At 48.1% G+C, this 21,032-nt stretch overlaps 8 protein-coding genes across 10 annotated transcripts; 1 reads left to right on the top strand and 7 right to left on the bottom strand.

Annotated features, from left to right (window-relative positions):
• Nucleotides 1-7: 7 nt before the first annotated feature.
• On the bottom strand, nucleotides 8-1,711 carry LOC136187835 (asparagine synthetase [glutamine-hydrolyzing]-like). The gene is given in 4 exon segments (XM_065975548.1): nucleotides 8-158; nucleotides 160-263; nucleotides 266-1,039; nucleotides 1,211-1,711. Coding segments are annotated over 4 exon segments (1,452 nt in total). The 5' UTR covers nucleotides 1,665-1,711; the 3' UTR covers nucleotides 8-38.
• Nucleotides 1,712-1,763: 52 nt separating this feature from the next.
• LOC136187057 (asparagine synthetase [glutamine-hydrolyzing]-like) lies at nucleotides 1,764-3,513 on the bottom strand. Its single transcript, XM_065974567.1, has 3 exons — nucleotides 3,111-3,513; nucleotides 2,056-3,059; nucleotides 1,764-1,998 (listed from the first exon to the last, which is right to left on the bottom strand). The coding sequence occupies exons 1-3, from the start codon at nucleotides 3,511-3,513 to the stop codon at nucleotides 1,837-1,839; spliced, it is 1,569 nt and encodes a 522-aa protein (XP_065830639.1). The 3' UTR covers nucleotides 1,764-1,836.
• A 74-nt stretch (nucleotides 3,514-3,587) lies between these two features.
• On the bottom strand, nucleotides 3,588-7,865 carry LOC136187054 (notchless protein homolog 1-like). Of its 3 annotated transcripts, none has more exons than XM_065974565.1 (18): nucleotides 7,724-7,865; nucleotides 7,497-7,668; nucleotides 7,395-7,440; nucleotides 7,265-7,344; nucleotides 7,036-7,112; nucleotides 6,832-6,929; nucleotides 6,742-6,778; nucleotides 6,535-6,690; nucleotides 6,446-6,484; nucleotides 6,306-6,393; nucleotides 6,203-6,249; nucleotides 6,053-6,149; nucleotides 5,891-5,996; nucleotides 5,792-5,834; nucleotides 5,676-5,735; nucleotides 5,561-5,617; nucleotides 5,439-5,509; nucleotides 5,259-5,390 (listed from the first exon to the last, which is right to left on the bottom strand). In XM_065974565.1, the coding sequence occupies exons 1-18, from the start codon at nucleotides 7,859-7,861 to the stop codon at nucleotides 5,378-5,380; spliced, it is 1,425 nt and encodes a 474-aa protein (XP_065830637.1). In that variant the 5' UTR covers nucleotides 7,862-7,865; the 3' UTR covers nucleotides 5,259-5,377. The 3 variants fall into 3 exon arrangements, with proteins under 3 accessions (XP_065830636.1, XP_065830637.1, XP_065830638.1); XM_065974566.1 differs by having other exon boundaries at nucleotides 6,742-6,775; XM_065974564.1 differs by lacking the exons at nucleotides 5,561-5,617; nucleotides 5,676-5,735; nucleotides 5,792-5,834; ... (11 more) ...; nucleotides 7,497-7,668; nucleotides 7,724-7,865 and adding exons at nucleotides 3,588-3,731; nucleotides 3,791-4,770 and having other exon boundaries at nucleotides 4,834-5,390; nucleotides 5,439-5,507.
• Nucleotides 7,866-8,926: 1,061 nt separating this feature from the next.
• LOC136187624 (carbonic anhydrase 1-like) lies at nucleotides 8,927-10,900 on the bottom strand. Its single transcript, XM_065975262.1, has 8 exons — nucleotides 10,532-10,900; nucleotides 10,312-10,479; nucleotides 10,167-10,205; nucleotides 9,778-10,112; nucleotides 9,622-9,717; nucleotides 9,504-9,567; nucleotides 9,298-9,452; nucleotides 8,927-9,244 (listed from the first exon to the last, which is right to left on the bottom strand). Exons 1-8 carry the CDS (start codon nucleotides 10,641-10,643, stop codon nucleotides 9,053-9,055), a joined length of 1,161 nt encoding a protein of 386 aa, XP_065831334.1. The 5' UTR covers nucleotides 10,644-10,900; the 3' UTR covers nucleotides 8,927-9,052.
• Nucleotides 10,649-11,791, top strand: LOC136187626 (phosphoserine phosphatase-like). The gene is made up of 7 exons (XM_065975264.1): nucleotides 10,649-10,834; nucleotides 10,894-10,978; nucleotides 11,033-11,082; nucleotides 11,141-11,286; nucleotides 11,339-11,435; nucleotides 11,491-11,542; nucleotides 11,594-11,791. The coding sequence occupies exons 1-7, from the start codon at nucleotides 10,689-10,691 to the stop codon at nucleotides 11,696-11,698; spliced, it is 681 nt and encodes a 226-aa protein (XP_065831336.1). The 5' UTR covers nucleotides 10,649-10,688; the 3' UTR covers nucleotides 11,699-11,791.
• Nucleotides 11,752-13,494, bottom strand: LOC136187620 (uncharacterized). Its single transcript, XM_065975256.1, has 3 exons — nucleotides 13,094-13,494; nucleotides 12,901-13,031; nucleotides 11,752-12,852 (listed from the first exon to the last, which is right to left on the bottom strand). Exons 1-3 carry the CDS (start codon nucleotides 13,452-13,454, stop codon nucleotides 11,971-11,973), a joined length of 1,374 nt encoding a protein of 457 aa, XP_065831328.1. The 5' UTR covers nucleotides 13,455-13,494; the 3' UTR covers nucleotides 11,752-11,970.
• A 43-nt stretch (nucleotides 13,495-13,537) lies between these two features.
• LOC136187623 (RING finger protein B-like) lies at nucleotides 13,538-15,200 on the bottom strand. Its single transcript, XM_065975261.1, has 3 exons — nucleotides 14,725-15,200; nucleotides 14,584-14,675; nucleotides 13,538-14,534 (listed from the first exon to the last, which is right to left on the bottom strand). Exons 1-3 carry the CDS (start codon nucleotides 15,002-15,004, stop codon nucleotides 13,632-13,634), a joined length of 1,275 nt encoding a protein of 424 aa, XP_065831333.1. The 5' UTR covers nucleotides 15,005-15,200; the 3' UTR covers nucleotides 13,538-13,631.
• A 672-nt stretch (nucleotides 15,201-15,872) lies between these two features.
• On the bottom strand, nucleotides 15,873-21,025 carry LOC136187616 (rabankyrin-5-like). Its single transcript, XM_065975250.1, has 20 exons — nucleotides 20,964-21,025; nucleotides 20,625-20,817; nucleotides 20,450-20,568; nucleotides 20,252-20,387; nucleotides 20,067-20,190; nucleotides 19,860-20,009; nucleotides 19,467-19,810; nucleotides 19,341-19,409; nucleotides 18,333-19,291; nucleotides 18,035-18,278; nucleotides 17,814-17,979; nucleotides 17,475-17,762; nucleotides 17,214-17,414; nucleotides 16,987-17,163; nucleotides 16,787-16,934; nucleotides 16,647-16,734; nucleotides 16,472-16,596; nucleotides 16,270-16,416; nucleotides 16,125-16,215; nucleotides 15,873-16,071 (listed from the first exon to the last, which is right to left on the bottom strand). Exons 1-20 carry the CDS (start codon nucleotides 20,974-20,976, stop codon nucleotides 15,939-15,941), a joined length of 3,915 nt encoding a protein of 1,304 aa, XP_065831322.1. The 5' UTR covers nucleotides 20,977-21,025; the 3' UTR covers nucleotides 15,873-15,938.
• Between the last annotated feature and the right edge of the window lie 7 nt (nucleotides 21,026-21,032).

Genomic DNA, 21,032 nt, shown 5'->3' with positions numbered 1-21,032 from the left:
CAAAACATATAATAAAAAATACGTGCTCTCCACTCTATTCAACCGACCTTGTCCTTGACACTTTCCTGAAGCAATTTGAACCAGGACTGTTTCTGCGACGAAACGCCGTCGCTAAACGCCTCCTTTGGCCGCCAGAGAATCTCGTCCGGCAGGAGCCCGGTTTCCAGCAAATGCACTGCGCAGCAAATGCTTCTCGACCCCGTTTTTCGGCTGACGATCCTCCTGGGGCAAAGACAGATAATAGGACGTGAAAAACTTATCAAGAAAGGCACGCGCAACTCGAGCCCGTGCGCCGCCGTCGTCCGATCGGCTCTCAGATTATCGTAGAGATAGAGATCGTGGAGTAGACGACGCGACTCGGCGTCCGCCTCCTGCGCCGACGGCGCCTTGTGGAAGTAGATGTAACCCTGGCAGAGTTCGTCGGATCCTTCGCCGGAAAAGATGACCGTCGTGTCCGTCTGCGTTTTCACGTACTCGGCAACGAGATACATTCCAACGGACGCCCGAATCGTCGTGATGTCGAAGCTTTCTAGGGAGCCAATCACGTTGCGCAGCGCTTCGATTCCCTGCTCCGGCGTGAAGCTGACCTCGTGGTGTTCGGTGTCGAGATGCTTGGCCATGACGCGAGCGGCGGCCACGTCCGGACTGCCCTCCATTCCGATGGCGAACGTTTGGACTTTGTACTTGCAATTGGCTTCGTGTAGACACTCGACGAGCAGTGCCGCTACGAGACTCGAGTCGAGACCGCCGGAGAGTAGGCAACCGATTCGACGGTCTGCCATCAGACGTTTTTTCACAGCCTCCTTGAGTAGAAGACGAATATTGGCGGCGGTGTCCGTTTGATCGATGCGGGCAACTTCCGTGAAATCCGAACCACCTATGGCTAAGAATCGTTTCATCTCCATGGATTCCACGCGACCGCTGTCGGAAACGGTGAACGAGTGAAAGTGACCGGGTGGAAAGGGACGAATCAGTTCGTCACTTTTGCGTTGTCGTAAATCGATGAGACCTTTTGCCTCAGAGCACAAGGACAACATACCTGAAAACATACTGTAGTATTCACCAAGTTCCTCTTAGGAACCCCATCCCCAACAAAAAACGCAGTCTCTTTCAAAGCTCCCCCTCCTTCCCAGAAAAAAATATTTTTTTCGGGCGCCTCTCCTACTAAACCGTAGGCGTCTTCACCCCTCCCCCTCTCTATCTACTCTACCTTTGTCGTGCAACGTGAATAGAGGTCGAACGCCGAAGATGTCGCGTCCGAGATGAATCTGTCGTTCTTTCGTGTCGACGACGCAGAAAGCGAAGACGCCGTCGAGCAGGCGAGCCATCGTCTCGGCGCCGAATCGCGCGTAGAGATGTAGAATCGCCTCGCCGTCCATGCCCGTTTCGTAGTGAAAATTGAACTTTTCGCCGACGTCGCGACAGTTGTAGATTTCGCCGTTGTAGATGAGCCAGAGATGGGGATAGGCGCTGACTTTTAGCGGTTGCATTCCGTACACTTGGTCGACGATGGCGAGACGATGGAAGCCGATACAGGAGTCGGGAAAGGCCGGAATCGATTCGATGCGAAACGCGTCCGGACCGCGATGCGATACGCGTCGGCAGTGAACGCACAGCGCTTGGACGTCGTCGTCCGAGCCGAACAGAGCCCAGATGCCGCACATAGTTCGATCGGAGGAAGTGCTCTGGTCAACTGGAAGGGAAATGCGCTAGGCGCGTGCTCTTGACGTCATCTCGCGTACACGTGTACGACCTCTGGGGGAAGCACAATTGGGAATGAATACAAGCACGCGGCGCATTAGAATATAGATATACGGACACGGTTACGTCGTCAGTCTAATGATCTGTCCATTTGGAACTGTAATAGTGCGGAACCAGTTGGCTGCACCCAGGAAAATTCTCCTCAAAGCATGCTCTATAGTAGTAGCCTTCTTTTGTCTGGGGCACAAGCCCATCCACGAACCTCGCGCCAGCGGCAGCCAGCATATCATCGCTGACCTATTTAGGTACTTTACTACTTATGTACTGCCAATTACTTCTCCAAGATTATCTGACCTGCCTATCAACGAATTCTTCAAGAAGAGTGAACCACGATCTCTCTTCGCTCGTCGACACTCCGTCACTGAAAAGCACTTTAGATCTCCAAAGAATTTTGTCCGGCAGCAAACCGGTGCACTCAAAAGCCCTTCGAATTAGATATTTTTCGAATCCCTTTTGAGGCTGACGATCTTCGGGCGGCAGAGACAAAATGTAAGAGGTGAGATAGTTATCCAGATACGGCAGACGAACGTCGATTCCGCAATCGGTCGTCACTCGATCGACTCTCAGAAGATCGGTAACATGGAGACTCTGGAGTAACCATCTCGACTCGACATCGGCGTCGGCGGCGGACGGCGCGTTGAAAAAGTAGGTGTATCCCTGAGAAAGCTCGTCGGCTCCGTCACCGGCGAAACATATAATCGGATTGACGTTTTGCTTTGTCATCTTTTCCTTGACGTATTCCGACGCCAAGAGCTGGGGAACGACGCCGCGAAGAGTGACGACTTCGAACGTTTCCGTCAAATAGATTGCCTTTCGCATGGCAGCGAGTCCCTTCTCTGCAGGAATGGGAATTTCGTGGTGATCCGTGCCCAGATGCTTGGCTACGATACGCGCCGCTTGGATGTCGGAGCTCGCCTCCGTGCCAATTGAAAAGGTCTTCACTTTCTGCTTGAATCCCCTCTCTTTCATGCACTCGACCACGACACTCGCCACGAGACTGGAATCGAGTCCGCCAGACAGAAATGAGCAGACGGGAACGTCACTCTCGGGAAGACGCTTCTTTACCGCCTCTTTGAACAGGTACCGTATGTTAGCCAACGGATCGGACGACAGATGCAAGCCGGACAAATCGCATTCACCTATTTTCAGAAATGACTTCATCTCGCCCGGCACAATCCGACCTGTATCGGTAATCTCGAAGGACTGAACGTGTCCAGGAGGAAAATGATCTATAGGAGCCCCATTTCTGGATGGCACGTCAATGAGCCCCTTTGTCTCGGAACAAACACCGAGTCTTCCTAAGATGGTATTGTACGTGAGAAATCCGGCTTGACTAACATATAACGTACCATCCTGGTAGAAAGAGAACAGCGGCTTGACACCAAACGTATCTCTGCCTAAATGAATGGTTCGGCGTTTTGTGTCGACTATGCAGAAAGCGAATATGCCATCCAATGCTCGGGCCGTCTCCTCGACTCCCACCCGACAGTACGAGCGAAGGAGAAAATCGGCATCACTGCTCTCGTCAGGAAATCCGTACGTAGCAATCAGCTGACGCCGGTTGTAGATCTCCCCGTTGTAGGCCACGCTCAGATGAGGATAGTCGTGCGATTGGAAAGCGTTTACTAGCGCGGCGATATCAAAACCCCGCTCGCGTTCGCTCGCCGTTCTCGGATAGAGTCGGAGACATTTCTCGACGTCGTTTCCGTTCTCGACACCGAAGAGAGCTCGAATTCCTCTCATTTCCTGCATGTGCAAATGAGAAATATCAACGAGAACAGTCCGGAAAAAACAAGTTAGACCTCCGCTTTCGCGGCTAATCCTTCTTACGGAGTCCAGTAGTGGGGAACAAGGTGACTGCAGTTGGGAAACCGTTCTTCGAAAATCTGCCTGTAATAGTACGTTTCCCTTGTCGTCGGTTGAACACCTTCAAACGTTTGTCCGGCTGACGACAACATCGCGGCGCTAACCTACAAGGAACGTCACATTTGAGAAAATAAATAAATAAATAACGCAGGATAGAGAGCACCTTGTCTTGAGCAAAATTTTCCAGTAGACCGAACCACGTCTGTTCCTTCGACGACACCCCGTGACTAAATCCCAATTTCGGTCTCCACAATATTTCGTCGGGCAGCAAGCCGGTGCCGTCGAACGCTTTTCTCAGCAAATGCTTCTCGATTCCTTTCTCATTCCAGCGCTCTTTCGCCGACAACGACAGATAATACGACGTGAAGCGTTTATCGAGAAAAGGAACGCGCAACTCGAGACCGTGAGCCGACGTCACCCGATCGACCCTCAGAACGTCATAGAGGTAAAGATCCTTCAGATAACGTCTCGACTTCGAATCGGCATCGAACGCGGAAGCGAATTCGCGAAAGCATTCGTAGCCCTGACACAGTTCGTCGGAACCTTCGCCGGACATGATGACGGGCGTGTCGAGATGCTCTCTTATGTACTTTGATATGAGATACATGGGGATCGAGCCGCGAGTGACGATCATGTCAAACGTTTCCAACGAGTAGATGACGTCTTGCAAGACGTCGTAGCCTTCTCGAGGCGTCAAGATGATTTCGTGGTGATCCGTGCCCAAGTGTTTGGCCGTGATGCGTGCCGCCTTGATGTCTACGCTTCCTTCGAGTCCAATGCAGAACGTTGGAATGCGATAGTTGGCGTCGCGTTCTTTCATGCATTCGACAGATAGCGCTGTGACGAGGCTCGAGTCGAGTCCGCCGGATAGGAGGCAGCCAATGGGTCGGTCTGACATGAGACGCTTTTTCACAGCCTCTTTGAGAAGATTTCGAATATTGGCCAATGGATCGTTAGTGGGTAGATCAGATATGTCGCTCTCTCCTATACGAAGAAACGGCGTTTTTTCGCCAGGCACGACATCGCCGGCTTCGGTGACGTCAAAAGATTGCACGTGACCAGGAGGAAAGTGATCAATTATGGCGTCCTTTTTATCAGGCAGTTCAATCAATCCTTTGACTTCAGAACATAGTGCTAGCATTCCTATTATATGATTACTACTTAGAGACCCTGATTTCTCTAAGTAACTAATTATTCAATGATTACCTTCGTTTTGAAATGTGAATAGTGGTTTGATACCGAAGAGGTCTCGACCCAAGACGACTTTTCTCTCCTTCGTATCGACAATGCAAAAGGCGAAGATTCCGTCAAGCATCCGAGCCATCTCGCTCGCTCCGAAGCGAGCGTAGAGATGAATAATGGCTTCGCCGTCCGAGTGCTTTTCGTACGGGAGATCGTAGCGATCGCCGAGCTCCTTCCAGTTGTAGATCTCGCCGTTGAAGATGAGCGTGAGGTGCGGATAAGCGGCGAGCTTCATCGGCTGCATGCCGAGCGACAAGCCGACGATGGCGAGGCGATAAAAGGCGAGACACGAGCGAGCAAAGGCGGGAATCGACTCGATCGCGAATGCGTCCGGACCTCGATGAGCCACCTTCATTGCGTGCAAGCAGAGTCCTTTTACGTCGGATTTTGCACCGAACACGGCCCAAATGCCGCACATGTTTTGAGAGAGATAGACGTTCACGCTCAAAACAATGGAGTTCACGTGACACGAGCGACGCGCTAAATTATGTTATTCTTTTCTGCGTTACTACCGCCTCCATCTACAAAGTACACTGATAAACTTTACAAATAGACCTTCCTTTGCTTACAACTTTAGGACTTTGTCTCGTCCTCCACTGACAACGCGTTCTCCATCTGGATTCCAGTCAACAGAGAAAACCTGTTCACCTTTTTGTTAGATTGCTTGATTGATTGAATTAGAAAATAAAACCTCGTCTGCGTGACCTGGTAGATCCATCGTTAATTTCTTTGTCTTCATATCCCATATCTTTTGACCGACAAAAACGTTTGAATGAAATGTTGGATTTGGTTACAGAGGATTGTACTTTTAGTGTACTGTCTGCACTGCCACTGCACAATAGTCGACTATCAGCCGACCAGGCAATCTCAAATAGAACTCAACTATACAATCTGCTAAGGAGAACGACCACACATTTCTTACTTGGTAAACGGCACCGACATGTCCTCTCAACGCTGCAAGAAACCTGGATTCCATTGCAAATATAGCGGAGCATCCAACTACTATTCACGTTTCTCTTACTTTCCGGTTTTGCCGTCCCACAATTTGATTGACTTGTCGAACGAGGCGCTAGCAATTATTCGGCCGTCGGGTGAAAACAGAACCTCATTGATGAGTTGCTGATGACCTGTATCAAAAAAGCAATCATCTCATATGTACGTTATTATACTTGGAGACGCTCACCTGTCATTCGAGCAATAGGCTTTTTGCTCTCACTTGGATTCCAAAGAAACAAGGTAAAATCGTCTGAACCAGACACTAATAACTCTGGTTTCGTGCCCTTATACCAAACATTAAGCCAACTCCAAGTCTACCAAGCCATCATGTTGACACCTTTTCCGTTGTATACCGTGTCAATGCCAGCTTGCCAAGTTCAGAAGCTATAATATAACAGATCAATTTATTTGTAAATCACTTCTCGTTCAAACGTTCATACGCGTTCCGTTTGGCACTTCGTTTCTTTTGGCCGGATTAAAAGCACCCGTTCTTAGAGCATAATCCGTATTCAAAGCTAACGTATTAACCTGAAAACGTCAAAAGTAAGGACGATGTAGAATCCGGACTCGTTATATATACCCAGTGCGCGTGACCCGTTAGTGTTCTACAAAGAATCCCCTAGAAGAGAACAGGTGTTTACGTCTACGTTCCACTATCGTCGTTATTACGTCCGATGGCCTCCAAACTTTGACAGTTCGATCCTGCGATGACGAGTAGAGTAGCCCTTCTCCACCCCACTTGACGCACGTAACAGACATCGTATGGCCTGATAGCGTTCGAACGGTTGATCCAAGCGTCACGTCCCATATACGAATTGTCCCGTCCTCAAGGCACAAAGACATATACAAAACGACCGAAGACAAAAACGCAATTACTTTCGATGCACTAGCAAGATGACGACATTCCGGACTGCTATATCACAGTAGACGATCAAAATATTTCTTCATTTCTTTGAAAGGCACTACCTGTGCAGTGGTTCCCATGCAAGCCACGTTATCCACTGCTTGTGTCCAGACAACGCCTTTCCGGTTTGCTTTCCAGTTACAGGATCCCAGACTCGAATCTACACACAATGTTAGGTTCCTATGCAGTAACTGCACTCAACACCGTATACTAATTTATTTAATTTGGCGTTGTTAGTCACTGGTCATCCGTTCGTTTTTCCTCACCTGGCTATTTTTGCATCCTGATGCGAGTTTTTTACCATCAGGTGCCCAAGCAATACACAGTATCCAGTGATTGTGTCCTGAAAAAGTCACACTCTGCAGCTAAGTATCAACAGTGGCGCAACCGTGTTGGCGAGCACACCAGGTGTTCCTTGACCTCTGATGTACGAAAGCCAGACAATTGCTTTCGATTTCCACGCCACTTGGTCACGCCATATACCATTGCCTTTACCTCTGCAAGTGAACTCTGGAGTCTCCGTATTGATATCCCAGAAACGAACCGTAGTGTCTCCCGACCCACTAGCTAACCGTCTAGCCAACTGTTGAACGAATCAGAAAGCAATGTCTTGGCTTCACTTCACCTTCCGTCTGGACTAAACGCTACAGCTATGACCGCTTCTGCGTGGCCTGGAGTGAGAGCGTAAACGTTATCGCGATGACGCGTGTCTCGGCTCTTGGCTTGCCTGGGAGGGAGCTAGTGCATCGCGTCACGGCTCGGACGCGAAAGACGGCCTGCGGTTGGTAGACGATTTCGAGAAGCTTTTCCGTGCTCTCGCCGCCGTCCTTCAGGGCGTCGCGAATCGTTTCCGATATTTCGATGCCGTTGATGAAGAATAAGTACGGTATGGGGTCGTCCTTAGAGGAGGGAATTGGAGGGCGACAACTCGAACTGCAGAGAACGGTCGATTACGTTCGCTAAGACTGCGTTGCACAGCGACTGGAGTTTGTCGACGACCAAGTCAATTGGTAGATCAAAAGGAGACCCGGCTTTCACGCCGTCTTCCGAGCAGAATTGAGCTAGAAGTCGTTCTTCATTAGGGCGATCCATTGCCTACAGTACGCGCCACGTGATGCATCACGTGTAAGTCTAGACTAGAGAAAGATTCTTTTCACTAAATTTATTGTACTACAGCACATGTACCATGTACTAAAATTATTGAGTCACTGAAAAAATCAGTTTTTTGCCTGAAGAATTAAACGTTTTTGGTCGTCCAGTATTTCTTGTTGGCAGTCCAAGATTTCAAGAAATGCCATCGCTAAATAATCGTTTTGAATTTGTTTACTGTCTTGCACTGAACGGTCTGGCTTGGCAAAGATCCACCGTTTTATAATCTTTAAACATCCTATCCAACACATCATATATAGCGGACTCCGGATCACTCCGGCACTGGCAGTGGACTCAGTCTTGAACAAACACTGACGGTTTTATATAGATGAAGGAGCGATTGATTTGATTTACCGGAAATTACCTAAACGCAGTGCGGACGTCGATTTGTTCGGACGACTCGCTTCATTCCTCCGAGTCGTTGAGGGCCGTCGTTGAGAGCTTCACATACCGTGACACCCCGACATCCGGTCGCTACCTAAAAAGGTATGCACACAAAGTGTTCCGCTAAAAACACCGCTGGACCATCCCATAGAGAAGCGATAAAAATTCCACTTCAACGAGAGGCTTTATATACATATACTGTACATGTATAGGGGCGGAGTTCGAACAATCGATTCACCATGCACCCGAACACTCTGCATGGGGTTTCTCTTCGAGTTCGCCTCCGCTCGTCGAGCTTGATTATTCAGTAACCTTGAATCAATTAGCCACTCCTGGCGTCGGTGCATGACCTTATAATAATTGTGTGTGTGTGGAGCTAACTATTATACAGTACATTTGTCGAGCGGTTACCCGGTATAAGATTAGCGGATGTGGGTTCGTGTCCACCGGAGCTAGATTAAGCGTAGTACATATGGATGCGTACGACATTAGACTGTACGCACCCCATCAACTAGAAGCTTTCGCTTTCAGGTTAAATGGAACGGGCAACACAAAGGAAGTCGGGCGCGCAGTATGTGACTAATGTGATGCATGTCCGCATGGACGCGCGTCAAACCACGCCTATTTCAAGGTACCTGACGAACTCTTCGCTTTCAAGTTTCGCAAACGCAGCGTCAACCAAAGACTATTCGAAAAAAACACAAAAGAGAAACCCGTTGAACATGCAAAAAGTGCTCCGCTAAAAAACAGTTACAAAAGAAAACCAATAACCAGTAGTATAAAAAATAGAACACCGCTTGCCACCGTAGCTTTGTAACCTCCAGACGATACAAGATAGACGGAACGGCCGTTGAGTGGCTGAGGGGGGCGGTAATTATTCTGCATTAGCTCTGCTTTGTCAGAGCTATTTGTCGTACGCAAAATAGTGCGAAACGCGTCAAGCTAAAATATGTGGTACCGACGTTGAAAATTCCCCTGACAGTGGTCGATCTCACCTGTTCAGAAGAAACAGTGATGGGCTCTTTCATTAGAATCCACGTGACCGTCTCATCACACGGAGGAGTGGTCAGCGATCCAGTGTATGTGTAGTAGTCCATGCTTTTCGGTAGCATTGCAGACAACTGAACGTTAGCCATAGACATGGACCATCCTAGAGAAGCGATAAAAATTCCACTCCAACGAGACGCAAAAACCAACAAACCTTCATATTCGACTCGTTGAACCTGACGACTCAGCTTCTCAATTTCAGGATGCGAATCGCCGACCTTCAGAAGGCAGTCTACGTTTAGAATCAAATATCATTATTCGTTCTTTCTTACCTTAATCATAAGGCCTAGCACGGACAAACCCTTGGGACTACTTATCGCCTCATCTGAGCTATTATACCAGTCACTATTCCAATGCACCATATGAAGCTATAGACAGAGAGCAATATCAATATAGCTATCCTATCTAAATCAACGTATATTACTTACTTCTCCAGCATATTCTTTTCCGTCAATAGTATGCTCTGATCCCAAATTGCTTGTGCTACCATAGTGCACGTGAAACTGCAGCATGGTATACGTTCTATCGGCAAGCGGACCGCCTGTCATTTGAGGAGTTTTCTGCCCACTCTCAACGTCCAACACAACGGTCGGCGACTTTCCAGTATTCGTGAACGTTGTTGCCAGAAGAGAATCAAAGTCGCTAAGCTGCAGTGGATTATCTAGAAGGCTCTTATCGACGACAACGTCGTTTGTCGAAATGTCGATTGGAGATTGAACCGTGCCACCACATTTGGGATAGTAGTCGGGCCATTTGAACGGATCTGCAAGACAAAAAATGTCGTCGATGAAAAAATATGACGTCATTTATCACTTACTGTCTTTTTGATTTATAAATGCCCAGTACTTTCCACCCTCTAGGAAAGATAGAGTTCAAATGCGAGACCCTCCTACTCTTCTCTTTGCGTGACGGGAACAAAGTGGGCGGAAAGAACAAAGGGAGTAGTAAGGGGCGTTCCTTACCCACGCATGTAACGTTGAGACCGCTCCATTGACCGTTTTCTTGGCATAGGCGTTTCGACGAGCCGTGCAAAATGAATCCGTTATTGCATTCGAATGAAACTGTATCTCCTGGACAGTTGCCGCTGCCGTAGCGCACTCCTTGCGCTGGAAACGGCTCCGAAACGCACGCTATTGCAAAAAGCAAGATCGAATACGTAAAGAAAGCGTCGCATAACGAAACCTATCGATCCCGGGCAACTATCGACCGGAGGAAGCACGACAGCGACAACGACAACAACGTACGTGCACAACAAACTCGTCGACGACGTCATAGTTCTCCGGGAGGTTGTCATCACGCGACGAAACTTTCCCAAAGCCCGCAGATCAAACGAGTCACGATGATGAACGGCACGGAGTGCGGTGCGATTCACGTGTGGCGTTCGGCCGACGCCGTCTGCTTCGACGTCGACAGCACGGTGTGCCAAGACGAAGGAATAGACGATTTGGCGACGTTTCGCGGCGTCGGCGAACGGGTCAAGGAATGGTGAGCTCGGCAGCGACTTTTTCCCAAAAGATTTTTTCTCGAACGCGTCTATCGAGCAGGACAAAGAAGGCGATGGGCGGCGCGATGTCCTTTCGCGTCGCTTTGACGGAAAGACTGAAAATAATCAATCTAACGCGCGACGAGGTATCCCACTTCCGGCCCCGAGGTGCCCACGTGGTCAGATGCTTTGTGTTTTAGTTGGAGGAGTTTCTTGCGACGCATCCGCCTCGGCTTTCGCCTGGAATTGAGTTAGTTTCCACGCAGTCCTTTTCTTTGATTTTTTCAAACAGATTTTTTCCTTTTTAGGGAATTAGTTGCTTTGTTGCGTGAAAGGGGCGTGGACGTCTATCTCGTGTCTGGAGGCTTCGAGAGTTTGATTGCTCCTATGGCGAAGCGACTTAACATTCCCAAGGAGAATATTTTTGCGAATCGGTTGAGATTCTTCTTCAATGGTGAACAGACAATGATATCAAATTAATTAATTAATTAATTTTTTGTTTGTAGGAGATTTTGGTGGGTTTGACGAAAGCCGGCTTACGTCTGACTCGGGTGGAAAGAAATTCGTGGTCCAATCGCTAAAACAGAAATTTGGCTACAAAAAGTAAATAATTATAAAATTTATAAACGGTATACCAGGTCACTAATTCTTTTTCAAGTTTGGTCATGATAGGCGACGGAGCAACTGATATGGAAGCCTATCCTCCAGCTGTGAGTGTTTCTTTGCTGTGTCATTTGGGTGTTCTAATGGTTTCTGTTTAGGATACGTTCATTGGTTTTGGTGGCAATAGGATTCGGCAACGGGTCAAGGAAGAGGCTCCTTGGTTTGTCACGAGTTTTCAAGAACTAATCGATGCTTTACAATGAATGCATAAGATTAGATATTGAGTAGTTTTGTTTCGTATCTATCCTGGTATGTATCTCGAGGATCTATATTCTATTAAGAGATACTGAACTATTTATTTCTGGTGTGAATTCGAATAAACGCTGAAACAAAACCGCGTACGCAATAAACGGTCTCATTCAGAACTAAGAAGTCTTAAAAACCGTGTAGTTTTTTTGGCCAACTCTTGAATTCAGAATCAAGAGCTCAAAGCTGAATGACGAACTCAACGCCAGATGACGACTAACAGTATTCTTCACTTGAGCGCACAAAGAGCCTCGACAGAACCAAGGAAGCTCTCATCGTTAGTGCCTCCTACAACCACTACACTACCGTCCTTTGTAGCACAAGCACCATGAGAGCCTCGGCTGTGTACCATTGAAGAAATGGGAGACCACTTGGCAGAATTTTCATCTAAAGCTTCTACTGTATTGAGGACGGTATTACAACGCTCGTCAGGTGATGCCCAACCGCCAGTTGCTAAAACGTTGTCAAAAAGTGCCACCAGCGTAGAACCATAGCAGGCAGTAGAAGGCAAGCTCTTCCATTTCTCAGGGTTGTCAAGAGAAAGAGCTTCAATGGTGTTGGATCGCTGGTGACGACAAGTCATTCCTCCTCCAATGATAAGCTGGTTTTTGACAACCACTGACGTGAATGCCCACCTGCCTTCTGACATGCTAGGCAGACGGCTCCATTCACCTGTCATAATATTATATTTATCAACTAGAGTGCTGGGCGTCCAGCCGTCTTCAGAGACAGAAAAGCCGCCGGAAACGATAATTTCAGTCGTCCACGACGTCACTGATACCGCTTGAAGCTGATGGTGTTGTGGTAATTGGGTGACGTGAGTCCATTGGCATTTTAGAGGATCAAAGTGATAAATAGCAGTAAGGCCACTCTCACTGTTCTTCACCAGGCCGAAGCACCTCTCGTGGCAACGGACAATAAGGCATAGCTCGCACCTTTCATGCGGAATGCAGCGTTCCTGTATTCTTGAGAAACCGAGGGTGATGTCAAGCATGTAGATATTTCCTGTTGCAGGGCTTGCAGCGACGATTATACCATCAATTTCCACCGTGCTTCCGTAGTAACAACTAGACGTCACAATAAAGGGCAACATCTTCCAGAAAACGTTACCCTAAAAGTAGCAAAATGCGGAATTGCAATGTCAAACACGTCTCCTTACCGCAGCAACCGCCCGATTTAGCCGCAGAGCCATCATCTGTCTCTCCTTTTCTAATTCTTCTCTTTTGCCTTTGAAAAACTCTTCACGAAGTGCTCGGTTTTGCTCCACGAGCTCGTGTCGTGATCTTACGCCTACGCAAATGAAAAAAATCCCGTACTTTGTTCGGTTGAGAACTGTGCTGTTGTTTTCTCACCTAGGTGTAATGACAATGCATGTTGTGCTGCATGTTTCGTTTCTGCATGTTCGACCAGGTATTCAAGAAATCGTTGCCCGTCGGCAAGGGGACGAATTTCGATAGCACGAAGTAGAACAGTCGCAGCAGCTCTTCCTTCGTACCTCTTTTCCGCAGCCGCTACAACGTCATCGCGGCACTGCCAACCGATAATTTTCCATTCGTACATCTTTTCCGCCACGGGGACGACGCAGAGGGACAGCGCCTCTTTGAGGGAAGAGTAGGAAGGCTGTAGCAATCGTCGTGCCGTTAACAATGGCTCGGGAGAGCGCCGCGACGACAGCGACCCCGGCGACGACGACGACGACCAGCGCTGTGCCATTCACGTTGGCTGGCGTGACCGTGACGTACACCTAATGCGTAATGAAGACCCACGTGATGTCGCAAACCCGGCTACGCAGAAAATTTAGCTGAGGTCACTTATTTCGTATCAAAAACAATGCACTATCCAAATGATTATTTCTCAACAAAAACAATGCACTATCCAAATGATTATTTCTCAAATATTGTAAACTTCAAGAGTCTCAACGGAGTTGAGAAATGATCCTGAGTCACATTGACCACCAGCAACAACAAAATGGTCATTTTGCACTACACAAAGTCCGTGACCGGCACGTTTTTGCGACATTGAAGGCATTTTTGCCCAGCCAAAGCTTCTCAAATCAAGGTATTCCACACAGCTACTAACCTGGCTGTCAATGAGATTCTCATATCCTCCAGTCAGAAGTAACCCATTGCAAAAAGCTTGTGATGTGGCAGCATGAGCTTTGCTTGACGGAAGACTTCTCCAAGATAATGTCGTTAGGTCAAGGGCACTGATGGCATTAGAGGGATTAAGCTCTGAAAAACCTCCAACCAGGTAAATAGCATCATTTATCACAAGCACAGTGGAGTTACAGTGATTATGGGTTCCTTTCCAGATGTCTTGCCAGTATTCTGTTTCCAAGTTGTATGCCAAAAGGCTAATTTTGTGCACATTGCAATTGAACAAAGACTTTGTTCCACCCAGAACATATAATAACGTCTCACTTCCAGCAATTGACACCCACTGATATTGATCAACATCTGGAATTGCAATTTCTTTCATCCACTTGCAGTTGCCCAAATCATACTCATTAATTGAAAACGATTTTCTTGTTTCATTTTGAAGCAGTACAAAGCAGGCTGTCTTAGTAGGCACCGCTTGCAAAAGAGTGGCATCATTACCACTGACAGCAGGTGCATCACTAAGACTACTGCTAATACCACTTCCAATAAAAGTCCAGCTATCGCCTCGTTCCACTTCTTCGTTTGCTTCCTTGTCAAAAATTACCACCATTCTGCCATTTGCAACCATTTTGTGTTGCAAGTCAGTGAACACTTGTAAAGATGCTACCTTGCTCCAACTAGGTTCACTTTTCACCTGTAGCAAAAATCTTAACAAACAGACTACTGATAAACAAAGACATCACCTCAAACGTCTGTCGTTTTGCATTCCACAAATCCAGCTCTGCTCGTAGAAGTATATTCTGTCGCATGAGCGCGCTCTCATCAACGCATTCTCCTAGACACATTCTTGTAATGGAAACCCAACACTACTGTGACGAACTTACTAAGCATAGTCTTTCCCACCATTCTTGTCTCCGGACGTTCCTGCAGCACTTCAGCAAACGTTAGTAGCTCGAACTCGGTCTTCTTCTCAAGCACTTTCATCAAGGAAGACACTTGTTCGGTGGGACGTGCTGGTATGATAACGTCGAAATCTTCTCCTCTCGAGAGAACACCCCTTTCGAGCAAAATTGCCACCGTTTCTCGTAGCTTGAAACTTTCAGCCAAAATGTGCGTGTGTCTGCGCAGCGTACTCAGAAAGCACATCTTCGTCGTTTCTGACATCGATTTCCCTCGACTTCCCTTTCAGTATCGTTACAGCACGTATCTCCTCCTTTCAATTTTCACTCAAGGAGTGGTCACAAGGGCTGATGCAAGAGCCTTAGGTATTGCGCAACGTACATACGGGCCTCTGAGGCATGCATTTTAGATCACGAACAAATTAGACCAGTGACGTCATAGTGACATCACGTATCCTACAGATCGAGAACATTTTAGATCACTACTTTTTCACACCATTAGGACCGTGTCGCGTCTAGTTGCCCGTTCAGACGTCATTAGCGTCCCCATTGTGCGCTAAATCTCTTGATCTAAAATGTTTGTGATCTAAAATGGAAGCAGTGTAAGCAGCTTCCATTTTAGATCAAGGAACATTTTAGAGCAGCTTGTACAAAATACAATCCGAGTGTAGGGAACTAAGCTCGTTCTTTCAACTGCATTTCGTGCTGCTCTAAAAGTTCTTTGATGTAAAATGGAAGCTGCTAAGCAGCTTACACTGCTTCTATTTTACATCACGAACATTTTGCATCACCCAGAAATTTCTGTCACTGATTGCAGGTGAATTACTTTCTTTAGGCACTGTCCAAACGTCAACGGGCATATAAGAAAATAAGAGTGGCGCTGTTATAAAATGTTCCTTGATCTAAAATGGAAGCTGCTTACACAGCTTCCATTTTAGATCATGAACATTTTAGATCAAAAGATTTAGCGCACAATGGAGACGCTGGCGACGTCAGAACGGGTAACTAGACGCGACACGGTCATAGTTCTCCTAATGGTGTGAAAAAGTAGTGATCTAAAATGTTCTCGATCTGTACGGTGTTACTGTACGTGAAGTCACTATGACGTCACTGGTCTAATTTGTTCGTGATCTAAAATGCATGCCTCACAGGGCCTCTTCACAGCACACGTAATATTAGCATAATAACGCTATCTGATGTTATCGCGATGCTCCAGATGTCAGGACTTCAAAACACACTTCGCACACTCGTACCGGCTTCATGAGACCGAACTTGATAAGAGGAATTTGCCTGTGCGAACACTTGGCATCCAATAGCCTGCCACAGTGACGGCTACACAAAAATGCTTCCAAACAAAGAGCACCGACGTCACTTTTTCGCATTACCAGTGATGCTTTCTTGTCGTGAGTTTAAAATTCGTACCGCAATTCTGACAAACAGACCCGTCCATCCATTCCGGCTCTCGTGGAAGCATATCTAAAGAAAGGAGAAATTGAAAGTGTGACTTCTTTCTCCGCGAGACGCGCGTGCCTAGCAATTTCCAAAGAAGCATCTTTGTAGCAACGGGTGCATTGAAAAGGGTGACCGAGTGCCTGTTTGGAATGCCTGGGTGAGCTCCACATTTGATCAGAGAGCGGCAAAGAGTAGCAGCCCCACTCAAGTAGGCCATCAATAGAGCTAATCACAACTCAACCCTAAATCATTTTTAGTTTTGTCTCTTTCTCTAACTTACGCGTATTTCCCTCTGCGTCTTTAACGTTGACATTCAGATGGGGTATGCATTCCATGATCGTTTCAAATATGACGTGGGCATTGTCCTTGGCTTGTTCGCTGAGTATGTGCAGAGGAGTCTGGCCCCTGAAAACGCGTACCGTCGAAAATACGATACCCAATTATTGACAATAAACCTCATATTGACTGCATCCACCGTCACGTTGGAGTCCAAAAGTCTCCTAACAACGTTCAGGTGGCCAAAGTAGAGAGCAACGTGAAAAACTGAAAGGATTATTCCTTGTTTATCGCCCAGAAAAAAATTGGTATTCCTTACCGTTGTTATACGAGTCATCAAGAGCGTTGGGATCAGCTCCGTTGTCGAGAAGAATACCAACAATGCCAGCGTGACCGCTGACAGCGGCCACATGAAGAGGAGTCTGCTTGTGATGATTTACTGCCGTAACGTCAGCTCCAGCCAACAACTGATAGAGACGAGAATGCTGCCTATGATATATCAGGTAATAAAAGTTTTACCAAGTGACGACAAATGATCTCCAGGCCTCGTTCGACGGCCAGATGAAGAGGAGCCAGCTGAGTTGCATTCTGTATTCGTTCGTTCACCGAAGCGCCGACGCTCATGAGAAAGAGCACGCTTTCGACGTCGCCTTTCTGCACGGCAATGTGCATAAAACCGAACCCTTTGTTATCGATCTGAATCAGACAGTATTAAAAAAATCTTTCTACAATGTATTCGTTCTCGCCTGATGCGCGGCATTGGGATCTCGGCTCAGAATCATGTTGGCGGCGTCGTTGTCCTTCACGGTCATGGCAGCGGAAAACGGAGTGCGCCCGTGTTTGTCCTGCAACCTCGTATCAATGCTGGGATGACTCATGAGAAGCTGTGAGCACATCTTCTGCTTGTTCAATATGGCAACGTGAAAAGGCCCTCTTCCCTCAGCATCCTAAACAAAAGCATAAGGAAATTCTTATAGTCAAGATACGAACCAGCGTTTTTTCCGTACCCGTGCGTTGACATTCGCCTGATGCTCCATCAAACATTGGACAACCATATCCAAACCGAGAGCCGATGCCATGTGAATGGGCGTGCTGCCGTCGGTCGCCTCCGGTGGCGGCAACGCCGTCCTCTGCGACGGGTTAATTTGACGCGGACGACTAAAGTCGGAGCCGTTGCATCGTATGAGAAAACAGGCGGCGTCCGAATTCCGATCTTCGATGGCACGATGAACGAGCGTGCGGAGATAGCCGCCCGGCGCGACGTGCCACATATTCACGTCGCATCGATGCACAACCTAAAATCCGACATAGAAACGACGCGACGTCAAGAGCGATATTTTTCGTACGAGAGCGGCGGCGATTTCATCCTGCTTCGTGTGCAGTGCAACCCAGAGCGGAGGATCGCCTTTCTGATCGACCTGATTCAAATTCGCACCGTGTTTGCACAGAGCGTCGACGACGTCCGGCAAACGAAGGTGAATGGCCAATTGAAGTGCGGACAAATCAAAAGCACTAAACGTCAGATTTTTAATTAATTAATTGAACTATTAGTACCGATCTTCCTTACGTCGATCCCACGTCAGCTCTTTTGTCGAGTAGGAACGTTACGCTCGCACCGTCGCCTCGCAACAACGCTTGCATGAGAAGAGTGAGTCCCTGGCGAGTTTTCGACTCCACGTCGGCTCCGGCGGCGACGAGTTGCTCCGCCACGTCCAGCTGGCCCGTCCACAAGGCGAGACCGAGTGCCGTCTGCTCTTCGCCGTCCATCACGTCGTAATTCAATCGAATGTAAGCCGGATGAGTCGAATTGGCTAAGAAATTAAATATTCCGAGGGAGCCCCATATTTTTCTAGAGGGAGCCTTACTCTTATGATTCAGAAATACTTGAACGACTTCTTTGTGTCGATTCTGAACGGCCAAATGAAGCGGCGTCTTATTCGACGAGTGCTGTCGAGGCACTTCGCGCAACAGAGCGGCCAAATTCTCGATGAGAGCCAATTTCTGATTAATTCCATTCGCATCCGAAGTCGTCTCCCTCTTCTCTTCGATCATCGTCGTCTCTTCGGACTTCTTCTCGGCGGAAACCGCCGCCGCCGCCGCCGCCGCCTGGCTGGGTTTAACTGCTGGCGATGGCGGCGGGGAATCAAAAGGATTAGCCAGTTCTTTTCGCTGCGGCGTCGCGGGACTTCCCGCGGGACTATCGAAAGGATTTATATTCGACACGGCGAGAACGGCATCGAAGGGATTCATCGCAGTAAAAGTTTCCGGCGTCGCTGACTCAGGCTTCGGTTCCGGTTCAGAAGGCATTGGACTATCAAACGAAATGAGAGGACCGTCCGTAGCGCTTACGCCGCCGCCGGATTTGTTCTCCGACTTTTCGTCGACGAGCGGCGACATCGACTGCTGCAAGTTGGTGAGACTTTCTAGCTCCGAATGCAAGTCGACGACGTCGAGAGATATGGAGCCGTCGCGACGCGTTTGCAAATTGGGATCGGCGCCGCGCGAGAGAAGGAGAGCGGATAGCTTTGCGAGTCCTTTCGTCGCGGCGATGTGAAGCGGCGACTGGCCGCGCTGATTGACGGGGTTCGGCTGGGCGCGATGCGTGACGAGAAAGAGGCAGGCGATTTCGAGATTCTCTTCGGCGGCCAAGTGGAGTAGGGAGTTGCCCGTCGTCGGATCGACGGCGTCCGGACTGCTGCCTCTCGTCACGAGACGCACGGCGAAGCTCGTTCGGTCGTCGAGGGACGAGTGAGACTGCATGTCCGATTGGAGAGCGAGCCACAAGACGGTGCTATTGGAGTGATCGCGCAATTCCAGTTCCAAACTAGAGACATAGTCACCACTAGAATAAATAAATAAATAATGTCTCATACCTGGTACATCCGAGAAGGAGATCAAAAGCGACGTTATTGCGACATGTCACGGCTCGATGCAATGCCGTGCTAATGATAATAATAATAATAATAACAACAATAATAATGATCATTTTTTCTTTTTACCGTCCATTCACATCCTGCATGTTTGGATTGGCTCCCTTAGCCAGAAGCATCGTCACGACGCGACTCATGCCGACGTGCGACGCGGCGGCGAGATGAAGCGCCGTCTCTTTCGTTGACGCAATCGTCTTGTAAACGTCGGCGCCGTGCTCGATGAGAAAACAGGCGGCGAATTCGTCGCCGCGCGAGACGGCCTTGTGAAGGAGACAGCGCCCGTCGCCGTCCGGCATATCGAGACTGCATCCGCTTTCGACGAGTTTCATAGCAATGCTCTCGCTGCACTTGAGAAGGGCTAGTTCAATAGGAAGGTTGCCGTGCTCGTCCACTTCGTTCAGTTTGGCTGGCAACTGTAGGAAATATTGTATGGATTCATATATGACTTTTTATTTTATTTACCTGTGAGGTGTTCTCCACGAGGAAGAGGAAGACTATGTCTTCGCGTTCGTATCTGATAGCCAAATTGAGCGGATAACGGCTCTTCTCTTTGAACATTTCAAAAAGCAATTCCGCTTTCATGTCGGCGAATGCGGCGGAATCCAATTGATCCTAAATCGCTCGTGATATGATAAACTATTAAAGAGGTTCTTGAAGCTAATTGCTTACCCAATTTGTTCTTATCATTTCGAGACAATACTTTCTCAATTCCGCCGCTTTCACGTCGGTGGCCGTTTGAAAAAATTTGACGCAATTTCTCACGTTCACAGCCGACGTCAAACTTTTTTCGCACCTACAAGAAATCAATAAAGTTATAAACTCCTCCCCCAACCCACTTCCAATTTTTTTCTCACTTGGCCTTCAAACCCATCAGCTGATACTTCTCGGCCTCCTTCAAGAGATCCAACGTGAAATCGGTGTCCGACTTGATTTCTATTTTGTCCGTGTACACCCAACGCATGAGAGCATAGCCGACCTCATAGCTCACATCTATTCAATGTCAATAATAGTAGTGATAGAATGTTTCTACTAGACTATACAGTCTCACTCACTAGGCAAATCGAGTTCGTCAATGTCCTTCAGACTGCCCTCGGTCCAATGATCGCTTCTCGCAGCCAAGACAAAGCGATGCCCGTGCAACGAACGCTCGTCAAAATTAATTTTGAGATCACTAGAGAAACGACTATAGAATCTACGCGTGTAATAAACATCCAGGGATACACATACCTGTATAGTCGTCTATCGAATAGCTCCTCGACTGTGCGCAGGAGCCGAACGACGAAGTGGTCCGGCGACAGCTGTCCCGCGTTGGCGGCGAGCGTTGAGTAGTTTCGTTCGAGCTCGTTGTACTTTTCCTGGAGTTTGTTGTATTGCTGCAGGAGCAGCTTGAGATGATTTTGGAGTTTCGTCGCCTCGTCGTCTAGGGAAACGGGTCGCTGTGGTGAGAAGCCGCGCGGATCGCATGCGCGAGAAAGCGCGTATGCCGAGGGATCCCCGATGGAGGCCCTCGACTCCAGCGGCGTTTACGAAGACGTGCACACACATCGAACGTTTGGTTCTATCTACCTGTAGCAGCCATGTACCAAGTCGCCCTCGCTGCACAGCGTGTTTTCCGAGGAGGAACGCCCTTTGCAA

This window comes from Oscarella lobularis, chromosome 5 (assembly GCF_947507565.1).
Source record: "Oscarella lobularis chromosome 5, ooOscLobu1.1, whole genome shotgun sequence".
NCBI classification, from domain to species: Eukaryota; Metazoa; Porifera; class Homoscleromorpha; order Homosclerophorida; family Oscarellidae; genus Oscarella; species Oscarella lobularis.
This window is presented reverse-complemented; position numbering and strand designations above follow the sequence as displayed.